Source organism: Daucus carota, chromosome 8 (assembly GCF_001625215.2).
Source record: "Daucus carota subsp. sativus chromosome 8, DH1 v3.0, whole genome shotgun sequence".
NCBI lineage: Eukaryota > Viridiplantae > Streptophyta > Magnoliopsida > Apiales > Apiaceae > Daucus > Daucus carota.
Window position 1 is genome coordinate 266,955 of NC_030388.2, and position 14,431 is coordinate 281,385.

General features: G+C 33.4%; 1 protein-coding gene across 4 annotated transcripts; it reads right to left on the reverse strand.

Annotated features, from left to right (window-relative positions):
* Positions 1-8,438: 8,438 nt before the first annotated feature.
* Positions 8,439-12,324, reverse strand: LOC108197369 (uncharacterized). Of its 4 annotated transcripts, none has more exons than XM_017364963.2 (11): positions 12,255-12,324; positions 12,062-12,133; positions 11,894-11,968; positions 11,497-11,739; positions 11,266-11,403; positions 11,039-11,104; positions 10,635-10,877; positions 10,404-10,541; positions 10,178-10,243; positions 9,078-9,143; positions 8,439-8,915 (listed from the first exon to the last, which is right to left on the reverse strand). In XM_017364963.2, the coding sequence occupies exons 1-11, from the start codon at positions 12,294-12,296 to the stop codon at positions 8,736-8,738; spliced, it is 1,329 nt and encodes a 442-aa protein (XP_017220452.1). In that variant the 5' UTR covers positions 12,297-12,324; the 3' UTR covers positions 8,439-8,735. The 4 variants fall into 4 exon arrangements, with proteins under 4 accessions (XP_017220452.1, XP_017220453.1, XP_017220454.1 ...); XM_017364964.2 differs by having other exon boundaries at positions 10,413-10,541; positions 12,255-12,323; XM_017364965.2 differs by lacking the exons at positions 8,439-8,915; positions 9,078-9,143 and adding exons at positions 9,607-9,667; positions 9,766-10,016 and having other exon boundaries at positions 12,255-12,322.
* Between the last annotated feature and the right edge of the window lie 2,107 nt (positions 12,325-14,431).

Consider the following 14,431-nt stretch of genomic DNA (forward strand, 5'->3'; position numbering starts at 1 on the left):
ATTGATGGATGATATCGATAAATTAATTATTAGTGATGTATGTTTGTTGGTTATTCTTTTATAATCTTTGTTTTGTTCATTGGACATGTTTGTTGTTAATTTTTATATGATTTATACAGGAAAATATTATTCATGCATTATCTGTTTGCTCCGTTGAAGTGACTTTTAAGTGAAAACTGTTTATATAGTATTAAAAATTAAACATTGTTCAAGTAAGGGTAGTTATAGACCGATATCTCACGGATTTAAGTTATATGTTTTGTGCACAATCAATCCAAAAAAATTGGAGGAAGGTGACAATGTAAGAACATGATTACTTTTCAAAAAAAACACAAATAAAATTAGGATTCGCCGTGCTTTAAATTGTTAATTACGTGTAGAAATTTATTTTCATTTTTTCACCATGAATTATAATCTAATTTTGCAATTTTATATATTAGTATTGGTATTACATCAAGATTTTTATAATATAAAATTTATTTTATCCTACAAATATTAATTTTGAATTATTAATATACTTTTTATAGACAGCCACAAAATTATTTTATTCTACAAATATTAATATTAAATCATTAATAAAATTTTTATAGGACGCCGTAACGCGCGGCTTCTCAATTAATTATAATATAATAATGTTACCTAAAATTTGGAATCACATTAATTATCAATTTTCTTTCGAATAGTTATATCTTAAAAAGACGAGAGTGGCATCGGGTAAGATTGTGTTTTCCAGCATGAAAACTTGAGTGTTAACGGAGGAATGGTGTAATAGTACGTGATGTTGAGGAGTTATTTTATTTTTTTTGACAAAATGTATTCATTAAAACTCTCAAATACAACCTGATTGAGAAATAAAATGAGCTAAATAACTAGTCATTTTATTTTCAGATCGCTTAACAAATAGAATATAAATATTCTTGATAATAAAAATGATTACAAAGGTTTCCAGAGCAATCCAGTCGACACCAACAATCTTGAAAATAGTAGCATCACAATTGACCTGCGCACATAAAAAACAGGTGATAGTCTCGTGTTTGTACCCGTCAGTTACGCCAACCGAAAAAGATTGATGCAAGAATCAAAAATCTCACCCAAAAGATGAAGATCATTGAAAATTATTGAAAGGAAAAACAAGAAAAATAAGAGAGAGGAGATTAAGATCTCTTTATTTAGATCGGGTGTATGAAGGTATCGGCGGAAAGGGAAGTGACGGGTGAGAAGAAAAATGAGAGAAATAGAGGGTCGACTCTCATTAGGGTTTTAGTAGACTAAAAAATAGAATTGTTGAGGAGTTATTAATCTTTTTATCTTGATCATACAACATAATAATCATTTGTTTCGAAAATCATTAAAAATTTATATTATAAGTTCTCATGATTTTATTATTTTTTGAAAGTACGTATAAAGATGAATACGTGGGAGATTTTAGATGTCACCACTAAAATCTTTTCAATCTATTTTTTAATTTTCTTAAATTATTAGAATTTGAAACACTAAAAAAATAGAAAAGTATCATTTAAGATATCAGAAATATAATAGGTGTTCGAATTTATAAAGAAGAAGAGTTCAAAATTATAAGAAATACATATAATTAAAAGTTCTATTTGTTATTGATGTTTTAATTGAAATATTATAGGTGTCTGAATATACAAAAAATAATAATTTAAATTTAGGATGAATGTCCTATTTAACTAATTTTAAAGGCAGAGCACCCAAAACAACAACAAACAGAATTGATGCCCTAAATACCCAAGAGAACTCACGTCATCAATATGCGCTTACAATCATGGGTATGCGATTACGCATTTGGAAAATGCGCGTGTTGAAACTTAACTCCAACTAAACAAGTGAAACAACAATTTTACATGGATCTGTAGCACACGTATCAAGCAGATGCGTGAATAAATCGTATACACATATACTAAATGCGAGTACTGCTGCACATGACAGTTCTGGTTGTACCCCCATCAGGTGCTTTGCAAACTCGGTCTCTACGAGCCCCAACTCAACCTCATCAACGTCCAGCCTCTCGCCCATAACTTTTCTACCGTCGCCGCAAAGCCAACCTCATTGCCACAAATCAGTTCAACAACACAAGCCAAAACTTCAACAAACACACAGCCTCCACACCGACACCGCCAACAGCTCCACGACACCATTGCCAAACTATTCATCACAATACACCCACATAAATATATACAAACCATTCATAATCATAACCCAATTGATAAATATCTTCGATTTAATTACTCAAATCTAAAACCCCAGCCCCATTTTCCTCTATAACCCAATCCCTACATGTGTTAAATTAAATATTTGCTCTTGCGTAGATATATGAGCTTGATAGGGTAGATAATCAAAAAGGTGGGTTGATTATAATACAGTGTATATAGAAACATGAAGGAAGATGTATAGTTATTCATCAGATAAAAGCTGGATCTACTACACTCGTATGCGCATTTAAAATATGCGAGTATCAGTGGGTAAAAAGGGAGTCCTTCCGACTCTAGGTATTTGGGGCATGTGATACTAAAATTTTAGTTATTTAAGTCATTTTCATTTTAGCTATTTAGGTCATTTTCTCTTAAATTTAAGGCAAGACCTATAATTAAAAAAATTATAGGGAATATAATTAGTAGTCGAATTTACGGAAAAAAAGAGTTAAGTTTATAAAAAAAATACATATAATTACACGTTCTATTCGTAGTATGATAGGTCATGGGTTCGACTCTGGCTCACCCCGGAGAATATCTTAGAACAGATACTCACTTTGTTAGGCTATAAGCCATACTAGTCAAAAAAAAAAAAAAAAGTTTTTATCAGAAGTAAAAAGGGTGTACGAATTTATTAAGTAGAACTAGAAGATTTCAAAATTATAAGAAATATAATTCATAGAGGAAAATAGCTTGAATTTATTAAATTGATTTGTAATTAAATTAAATTAAAAATTATTTGAACTCTTCTGCCTATTCAAGACCTATCATATTTCTAATATGTTAAATGATACTCCCTCCGTCCCATTTAATTCTATACACTTTCCTTTTTTGGATGTCCCACTCAATTCTATACTCCTTCCGTCCCCTTTTACATGTCCATTTTGCTTTTCGAGGAGTCAAATTGACCAATTTTGACTAAACATTACAAATTATCTATACATTATTTTTGAAATCTAAAAGTTAAATATTAAAATAGATAAAATACACTATCGATGATATACTAATTTTTATTATTTTTCTTAATTATCTAATACATGTAAATTTTAGTCAAAATATAGTCAATTTGACTGGTCAAAAGTGAAAATGAGCATGTAAAAAGGGACGGAGGGAGTACATTTCAAAACTTTCCCAAAATAGTCAAGTTTTATAATATAAAAATCTCACTCACCCACTACTTTCAACTACTTTTCCTAAACTATCAATTATATATTGATGGATCCCATTACTTTTACCCACTTTTCTTTCTCTTTCTTCCTACTTTATATTATTTTATACATTTTTTTAGTGTTCGTGCCCAATCCATATGTATCGAGGGACGGAGGGAATATTTCTTTTGACTTTAGTCCCAGCTAAGAGCGGTTTGAAACATGTTTTGGTGCATGATCGTACTAACTATTACAATTTGACATTGAAGTTATAAATTTTATTTTATCGTAGGTTTTGGTTTTTATTAGTAAAAAAATAATAATAAAAGTATTTATAATACTCTCTCGGTCCCCCTCAATTGTTTAAATTAGAGGGGGACAAGGAGACCAAGACAATATATAAAAAATGAGTAAAGTTAGATGAAAGTTGGGTAAAGTGGTGGGACCTATCAATATTTAATAATAGATTTGAGATTGTGGAGGAAAGTAGTGGGTGTAATAGTAGTTTTTATTGTTAAATATGAGATAGTAGGGGAAGATAGTGGGTGTAATGATGAGAAAATTTTACTATTTATAGTAACGTAAAGAAATGAGAAGGACATCCCAAAATGGTAACCGTAAAGAAATGAAAGGGCAGAGGGAATATATGTTAAAGTTGAAGTTTCTGATTATAACGAGAGACCATTTAATAAGAAGGATCATGTTTAAAGAAAGGACGGTTCATTAGTGAAGATTACAGGCTTATACTCCCTCTGTCCCAATGAATTGTATACAGTTTCCTTTTTGGGACGTCCCACCAATTGTATATATATCAAAAGTAGTAACTTTTATAATATAAAATAACATTACACCAACTACTTTCTTCCACTATCTCCATTTTATAATAATATAAACATTATCACACCCACTACTTTCCTCCACTATCTCCATTCTATAATAATATAAACACTATTACACCCACTACTTTCCTCCACTATCTCAAATCTATTATTAAATATAAATGGGTCCCACCACTATACTCATTTTTTATCTAACTTTACTCATTTTTTACACTTTTTCTTGGTCTCCGTGTCCCAGCCATTTGTATACAAATGACTGGGACGGAGGGAGTAACTCAATAGTAAGGATCGTGAACCGGAACCGAGGACGTAGTTTATTAGTAAGGACCGTGTTAATTGTCAAAAATTAATATTAACGATCTAATAACATAATTATATATTGAATTTTTTTATAAAAAAATTATAAGTCCGCCGCGAAGCGCGGTTGTGTGGACTAGTTATTAAACTTAAAAAACCAACTTTAAATAGGATTAAGATTTGGTTTAATCAGATTAAGTATAGAATTACAGTTTGGGGGGTTAATTAGATTAAGTATAGGATTAGAATGTGAGGGTTAGTAATTCAGTTCTATATATAGTCATTCGTTTGATGAACTTTAGCAACACCTTTTGTACATTCAGATTTTTAAAGTATCATGGCTAAGAAATTGAAACTAGAGCATGACCAAAGTAAGGGTTACGACTATTTTCAAAATCTTACGGACGACCTCATGATATCTATATTCACAAAACTGATGAATAGCAGCAGTAGCAGCGACAAGAATCATGGCTCTCATGTTGGCCCAAAAGTATTAGGTAGGTGCACAACTGTCTGTAAGCGATTCAATGCCCTTGCTTGTCCTGTCATTGGCAAAACCTGTTTTGAAAAACTCCCTGACCAGCTTGTGATGTGTATATTCACAAAACTGAGCAGTAACGACGACGAAAAATATGACTCTCTTGGTGATTTAAAAGCATTAGGTCGGTGCTCGAGTATCTCCAAGCGTTTCAATTCCCTTGTCTCTGATCTCGTTCCATCACTTTCCATTAACCATCCCTCCATCTATATGTTGTACAAGTACTGCCCCTTGATCCTCAACAAATTCAAGCACATTCGTGCGCTCCAAATAACTCACTGGTCTAGAACTGCAGCAGTAATGAGAGATCAAAACAAGTCTATCCCTCTGATCGTCTGGGAGGCCTCTTATAGGCCTCATTCTTATTTTCTCGCTGTTGTTTCCTACAAAAATATCTTCTCTTACGCTTTTAAAGATCCAAAATCTTTCATGCTTCCCGATTCTACTCCCAAGGATGATGAATACCATGAATCAATTTGGAGTGATATCGAGGACATGTTTTGTCTTCATCACATGCTGGTCTCCTCAATCAAGGACCACACATTTCTTCAAAGGGTTGTGGTTACTGACTTTAATCGACGGGGTACTTTAACTCTTGAGGAGGACATGCTGGCTGAGCTCCGAAACTGTTCCCCCAGAAACCAGCTTGAACATGTCCTCGTGAGTGATAGGTCTGGTTCTGCCATTAATCTGGATGTCCCTGGCCCGAATAAATTTTTGGGGCTTATGTTGAACGACGTCTGCTTTAGCATCCTAGAATGGTGGGAAAATCCTATGCACGATCATGATCCTATCCCCAAGGATGAAGATGTTTCGGGTATTCCAGCTCACCTGCAAAAAGGCTGGCTAGTGCAACTCCTACGAATTCTATTGAAAGACCCAGCTATGGTGGAGGTGAACGATAGCACAGATATTCTTCAACTTTTTGGGGGTTTAAAGTCCGATGGCTACCTAATTTAAAAGGATTATTATTCTCCTTGGGAAAATGTATTTGTGCCGCTCTGTGGCCTTCAAATAATGTTTGAATCTTGTGTTTCCGTATTTCCTTTACTAGCCTGGAGAAATGTCACAAGTATTTTGGAACGGAGGGAGTACGTCATTTTTATTTTTATTTATTGAAGATATAAGATTAACAAGTGCCTTGCTTTTTTACAAGCAAAATTATACCCCATTCTTGATTTATAAGTTTTTTTTTTTTTTGTGTGTCGGGCAAGTTCCTTGACTTCTGTTTAAACTATTTTGGGTCTTCCTTTGGCCATAGCTGGCCATGAGTGTGATCATGCTTCCGTTCTTTGAAGTTCATTGATCTGGTTATAAACCAACCAACCAGACTATCAACCATGAAAAAACTGAATCACTTTCAACATATATAAACAACAGAAGATGAATACAAGACCTAAGAACAGACATTTTTAAGATCCCGGCTAACATAGCTTTTATCACGAGTTAAAGATGAATGGTGCCAGCTTTTCTTTGGTACTCTAATCAACAGAAGTTACAGAACTGCAATTAAGTAGAATAGCAGAAATACATCAGGATATGTTTTGTGAAGCTGTCTGTATCTAAATTATCTTTCCCATGAAAGTCTTCAACCTGATCTTGTAGAAATTATTTGCTTTCAATCACTAAAATGTTGCACTGGTCTACTTACCTTTAATTTATAAATGCAAACTCATAACAGAGATCTGAAACTTGTAATTTCGCTATAAAAAATTTCCAAAAAAGTTATCAAGCAAGTTCATAAAGGCAAATGTGTGTACCATAAAAGGTTATGTTCATAAAATGTAATCACTGTGTAATGTTTATTCATATGTTCAGTAACTTTTGGCTGTTACAAGAGAAAATTGAAGTACAAAAGTTAAATATTCAAACTTATATAAAAAAGAAAAGAATTCATGTCAGATTCCAAAAGAACATACCAGGTTGACAACATCTAAAATTTTTAAAGGAGTATTAGGTAGGCTGGAAGAATAAAACTAACACTTTGACAAAAATTACCTCGACAAAAAAAACCCCCAACAAATACTCCCTCAGTCCCGTGGGATTGTTAACGTACACTGTTTGCACGCATTTTGAGGCTCTTATAAAATATAGCAATATAATATTTTTTAAATTTATTTTTTTTCTGAATAAAAGGTTAGACATCAAACTTTTATTCAGAATTTTTTTTATAAAAAAAACCATCATGGAACTATATTTTATTGAGACCTTAAAAAGCGTGCCAAAAAGTGATGTTAACAATCCAATGGAGCGGAGGGAGTACTATATAGTAGAGACCTTCCCTTTGTGTGTTGAATGTGGCAAGTAAATATAAAACTTAAAAATCAAAAACATTTTAGCAGGTATGAGAACTCCTTATTTCCTAGTTCTTTAGTCATTGCTCCGAACGCCTACAATTATATAATATTTCAGATACTATACGAATATATAAATATATACACATTTGACAACAGGCTATAACAATATTTCATTTTGATTTGAAAAAATTAAATGCCAGATCTCTCACATAATTACCACATTTACTGCTTCCTGGAGGAGTCAGAAGACTTTCTACCTCCAATGACCAGCGTTCCTTCTGGTTCTAACTTGCTAAATATAACTGAGAAAACAAGAGCACATCTCAGGCGCAAAATCGGCATAGTAAAGTAGTAAACTTTCTCTACGTGAAGCCAGTGAACTTGCCTAAAAATCAATACATCAAAGCGAACAGAAGTTCTGTCAAAGATTTATCGAAGGTTGAGTGCACTATTATTTTTCTCAAGTAATTGTAAGTGTGTAATCAACGAAACATACTACATCTGTCGATAAAAAGACATCCAAATGTTTTTTTTTGGATGTTTATAAACAATTCCCTCATTCTAATGAAATCAAGCAACCATCCACATGACGAAAGTACACAAGGGAGTGAGTGATACTATAGAACAGACGTAGGTCCTGGCAAAAACTGATTTCTACTAGAATAATTTAATTAGCTAAAGTTGCAGACAAGAAATGGTAATATAACAGAGATACTATATATAATTAGCATATGCAAGCCAACTATCAACCGCTTATATAAAGATCACGCATGGAATTTGTTTAATTGTATTGGTCCGACATGAGAACCTTTTTTAAATACAAACTTACTTCTCTGTGACATATCAATACCACTTAATCTTGTAATTAGGAGTAAAAAATAGGTTTCATTAGCCGGAATATCATTTACCACGGATGCAACTACTTCCCGATATTTAATCTATACAGGAATGTAATAATTTAAGATCTCCAACACTCAAAGCCAACTACTTATCTCAATCAAATGCCGATCAAAGAGAGTTTTTGCTCTGAAATTTGGAGCAAAATTTTCAACCAGGGAAGTCAAGTTATATCTTAACCAGAACTGAATTTGTGAATGGAAGTAAAATTATTAACAAATATATCTGACTAGATTACAAGGACAAATGATTCATAGATTCAGATATACAATCATATAGACAAAAATACCTCTCACTTGCAATTCCTGTCCAACTACACCTCTCACTTGCAATTCCAGATTATCCCCTCCCAATACACATGCCTACTATGTTTACAAACACATGCTGATTACACCTCTTTCCTCAACTTTGTAAACCGGCAGCGTCTCAGCCGCTACTAAATCAAACCTACCTCACACACGAACAGATAAAACAGCATGAGTAACTCATCAGCAGTCTTTATGAAATTATTGCTGCTCTGCACCACAACCACCACCATCAGCATCAGCATCAGCACCACAACCACCACCATCAGCACCAGGACCATAGCTCTTATGACCTTCAAAATCATGACTTGCACCAACACTCAATGTACGACTACCACCAGCATAGCAGTCTCTAGGAAGCCCTCTTTCAACTCCCACTTGCTACAAAAAAATCAAATAATAACAATAAAATAATTACAAGATGAGCCCAACAACGTGAAAAGATGCAAGAAAAGATAAAAAAGAACACCAAATTCTGGATAGAAGTAAAAAAAAAAAAAAAAAAAAAAAACACTACATAAAATTTATAAAACTAAAACTCACTTCGCTCAATGTACGACTACCACCAGCATAGGAGTCTCTGGGAAGCGCTCTTTTAACTCCCACTTGCTACAAAAAAATTATATAATAACATAAAATAAATACAAGATGAGCCTAACAACATGAAAAGATGCAAGAAAAGATGCAGAACGAACACCAAATTCTGGATAGAAGTGAAAAGAGAAAAACAAAAAAAACACTGCATAAAATTTATAAACCTAAAACTCACTTTGCTCAATGTACGACTACCACCAGCATAGGAGCCTCTGGGAAGCGCTGTTTTAACTCCCACTTGCTACAGAAAATCAAATGATAACCATAAAATATTACAAGATGAGCCTAACAACGCGAAAAGATGCAAGAAAATATGCAAAAAGAACACCAAATTCTGGATAGAAGTAAAAAAAAGAAAAACTATAAAAACACTACATAAAATTTATAAAACAAAAACTCACTTTGCTAACCCGAAATCCTAGTCCAAATTTCCTATTCCTGATTTGGAGTTCTGGGGATCTTTCCCTTTCCCTGGCCGCATCAAGATAAAGCCCATTTTTTCCACACAGCCTCAATGTATGGTCACTGAAGAAAGGTACCTGAAGTCACAAAAAACAAAACCAAAAGATCATTGGTTTATAATATATTATATGTTACATTTAAATTATATTATATCACAACTAAGCACAAATCATACTCTTGGATTTGGCTGGGGTGGTGCCTGTACAAGTTCATCCCTCATTATCGATTTGGAAAAAACAATAGGTGCACTGCCAGGACGGCAGGACCACCATTAGAGCCACCCGAACCCCCGGGATCAGAAGTAGCACCATCCCCACCAGGACCATAGCTCTTTTTACCTCCAAAATCATGACTTGCACCAACGCTCAATGTACGACTACCACCAGCATAGCAGTCTCTGGGAAGCCCTCTTTCAACTCCCACTTGCTACAGAAAAATCAAATAATAACAATAGAATAAATACAAGATGAGCCTAAAAACGTGAAGAGATGCAAGAAAGGATGCAAAACGAACACCAAATTCTGGATAGAAGTGAAAAGAGAAAAACAAAAAATACACTGCATAAAATTTATAAACCTAAAACTCACTTTGCTCAATGTACGACTACCACCAGCATAGGAGCCTCTGGGAAGCGCTGTTTTAACTCCCACTTGCTACAGAAAATCAAATGATAACCATAAAATATTACAAGATGACCCTAACAACGCGAAAAGATGCAAGAAAATATGCAAAAAGAACACCAAATTCTGGATAGAAGTAAAAAAAAGAAAAACTAGAAAAACACTACATAAAAATTATAAAACTAAAACTCACTTTGCTAACCTGAAATCCAAGTCCAAATTTCCTATTCCTGATTTGGAGTTCTAGGGATCTTTCCCTTTTCCTGGCCGCATCAAGATAAAGCCCATTTTTTCCACACAGCCTCAATGTGTGGTCACTGAAGAAAGGTACCTGAAGTCACAAAAAATAAAACCAAAAGATCATTGGTTTATAATAAATTATATGTTACATATAAATTATATCACAAATAAGCACAAATCATACTCTTGGATTTGGCTGGGGTGGTGCCTGTACAAGTTCATCCCTCATTATCGATTTGGAAAAAACAATAGGTGCACTGCCAGGACCACCATTAGAGCCACCCGAACCCCCGGGATCAGAAGTAGCACCATCCCCACCAGGACCATAGCTCTTTTTACCTCCAAAATCATGACTTGCACCAACGCTCAATGTACGACTACCACCAGCATAGCAGTCTCTGGGAAGCCCTCTTTCAACTCCCACTTGCTACAGAAAAATCAAATAATAACAATAGAATAAATACAAGATGAGCCTAAAAACGTGAAGAGATGCAAGAAAGGATGCAAAACGAACACCAAATTCTGGATAGAAGTGAAAAGAGAAAAACAAAAAATACACTGCATAAAATTTATAAACCTAAAACTCACTTTGCTCAATGTACGACTACCACCAGCATAGGAGCCTCTGGGAAGCGCTGTTTTAACTCCCACTTGCTACAGAAAATCAAATGATAACCATAAAATATATACAAGATGAGCCTAATTACGCGAAAAGATGCAAGAAAATATGCAAAAAGAACACCAAATTCTGGATAGAAGTAAAAAAAAGAAAAACTAGAAAAACACTACATAAAAATTATAAAACTAAAACTCACTTTGCTAACCCGAAATCCAAGTCCAAATTTCCTATTCTTGATTTGGAGTTCTGGGGATCTTTCCCTTTTCCTGGCCGCATCAAGATAAAGCCCATTTTTTCCACACAGCCTCAATGTGTGGTCACTGAAGAAAGGTACCTGAAGTCACAAAAAATAAAACCAAAAGATCATTGGTTTATAATAAATTATATGTTACATTTTAATTATATCACAAATAAGCACAAATCATACTCTTGGATTTGGCTGGGGTGGTGCCTGTACAAGTTCATCCCTCATTATCGATTTGGGAATAACAATAGGTGCACTGCCAGGACCACCATTAGAGCCACCCGAACCCCCGGGATCAGAAATAGCACCATCCCCACCAGGACCATAGCTCTTATGACCTCCAAAATCTTGAGTTGTACCAACGCTCAATGTACGACTACCACCAGCATAGGAGTCTCTGGGAAGCCCTCTTTCAACTCCCACTTGCTACAAAAAAATCAAATAATAACAATTAAATAAATACAAGATGAGCCTAACAACGCGAAAAGATGCAAGAAAGGATGCGAAAAGAACAACAAATTCTGGATAAAAAGAAAAACAAGAAAAAACACTACATAAAATTTATAGAACTTAAACTCACTTTGCTAACACCAAATCCAAGTCCAAATTTCCTATTCTTGATTTGGAGTTTTGAGGATCTTTCCCATTCAGGTACCTGAAGTCACAAAAAACAAAACCAAAAGATCATTGGTTTATAATAAATTATATGTTACTTTTAAATTACATTACAAATATGTACAAATCATACTCTTGGATTTGGCTGGAGTGGTGCCTCTGCATGTCCATTCCTCGTTATCGATTTGGGAATAAAGTCATTACTCTGCAGAAACACCCAAATCTTATTACAATGTAAAAGACATAATGTAATTAAAACCTAGCTCAAATCCTAAATCAGATCAGTAACATCAAGAAAATACAAGACAAAAAACCCTGGCTCAAACCCTAATGAGTAACATCAAGAATCGATTTGGGAATAAAGTCATTACTCTGCAGAAACACCCAAATCTTTTTTCTTTTTTTCTTTTTTTTTTTTTTGACAGAAATGCACTTGCTCGTATCGAGAATACGCCACTACTCCGAGGAGTTTTTTTCATTCAAAAAGCTTATTATCTAACCGAAAGACAAGAAAATGTCTCCGGAAGTTTAGACAATAAAACTTAATGTCCGAAATAAAAGTCCCAAGCTCTAAATCCATGCTACTTCCACTTCATCCCTGAAATAATACGATTCATTAATAACGGGAAAATAAAATTTTAATTATTAAAATTAAATTAAATTATGTCAAAAGATGGTAAAGTTGAAGAACAGATAAATAAAATACTTTGTCAAAGAAATATGATAAATATAAAGAAAAACAGAAAATATATACCTAACCAAAGGGAGACCCTTTGGCTAGATATATAACAAGTTAAATAAATACTAAGAATATAATTGATAATGTAAGTATCAAAATATAAAATTAAAATATAAATTCTAATCTACAAAATACTATGTAAAATTCTAAGAGACAAATTAAATATAATAAGCGAGCCAACAACATGGCACCAAATTGCCGTCTACTAGGCCAAGAATCTACGCCATCAATCATGGCCACCCATAAATGGTACAAATAAAATTCATTAATCAAGAATGCAAGTGATTATACACCAAATAACAAATTGCATTAAACTCTAATCAATGAGGATCAAAACATATAGAGCATATATTAATTAGTAATTATTCAAGAAATAAAATAAAATTCAAATCAGCAACATTCAAGCAAGACAACTAGCCATTTACTATATTTAAAATATAAATCATCATTTACTACTCTTAAAAGCCAATTCGATAAAATAATAGTTGGCGAGAAACTTACCAATTTTACAAAACAAAATCTCTATTCATGCAAGAAAATTGTTCAATTGATTCTATTTGAAAAACACACTAAGTGATAACACCATCATCATCACCGACGTTGAAACACCAAAACTCATCAATGTCACTAACACTAACGTTATAAACTCTAACCCCTACAAGTTCAGAAACACAACTGCAAATAAACTTATGACTCGAAATAAATTTGTAAAAAGACAATATATTATGCACATAATATACAAAACAAGTTTGACTAAGCCTCACAACTATTTCTTCTACTAGAAAAATCAAAAAATAAAACTAAACATAAAACACCACCTCCAACAAAATTAAAACATAAAACACCAACCCCAACAAATCGTGCACAAATCCAAAATAAAGAGAAAATCCAAGTTATTACGACAACAATTTCAAGAACATACAAAATTATATACACTAAAAAACAAATGATCACATAAACATGTAATTTAAGAATTGGAGAGGGTACACCTTTATTTTGAATGTCGAAATCTTGACATATTGATGAACCGTATCAGTACGATCAGAGAACCACCGTATGATGCATAAACACCATCGTTTTCAGTAGTTGCACATCCAGTACTGAATCGTTGATTTTCCCTCATTCACCATTTGATCCGCGATGTTATATGTATTTGTACAAAAAATCTCAAAAAAGTCAAGAACGCATAATTAAAAGATGATGTATTTTTGTGAGGACACAAAATATAAATGGATTGATCATCAGATCGGCAGTGATTTGATGGGGAGAAAAGAAATTTTAAGCAAGCTAGGGTTTACTATGGAGAAGAAGGATTAACAAATTATTTCCAAACTTCCACCACGGAGCACCCATCCAATAACCCGGAGTTTACTTGTAAAAAGGTTTCGACTTTCCGTTGAGGAAAAGAAAAACCAGAATTGATACAGAGGGTGTTGTTTGAGTATGATAGTTCTGATTCAACGTTGATTTGGAAAATATTCTTCGACCCGAACTTGCGGTCGCACAGAGAGAACCAGAGCTTAAACGTTGATTTCCAAACCCGAACGTTGTTTGAGGGTGTTTTGCATATTGAATATTTGAAACACCCAAATCTTATTACAATGTAAAAGACATAATGTAAAAATTATTAATTTAAATATTTATTATTTCATCTGTTTTCATTTCAAGTCGTTTACTCACATTGAATTAATCATATAATTTCATGTACGTGTAATGTTTCTTTAGTGACGTTTACGAAATTATCAGCTTTGCTAAAATTTAAAA

Excerpts from the sequence above, each read along its gene's own strand:
- LOC108197369 (XM_017364963.2), bottom strand. The coding sequence starts at position 12,296 with ATGACTTTATTCCCAAATCGATTCTTGATGTTACTCATTAGG. Across the intron at positions 11,404-11,496 it reads CACCCCAGCCAAATCCAAGA|GTACCTTTCTTCAGTGACCA; the intron begins GTATGATTTGTG and ends TTGTGACTTCAG. Across the intron at positions 11,105-11,265 it reads TTGGATTTCGGGTTAGCAAA|CAAGTGGGAGTTAAAACAGC; the intron begins GTGAGTTTTAGT and ends GATTTTCTGTAG.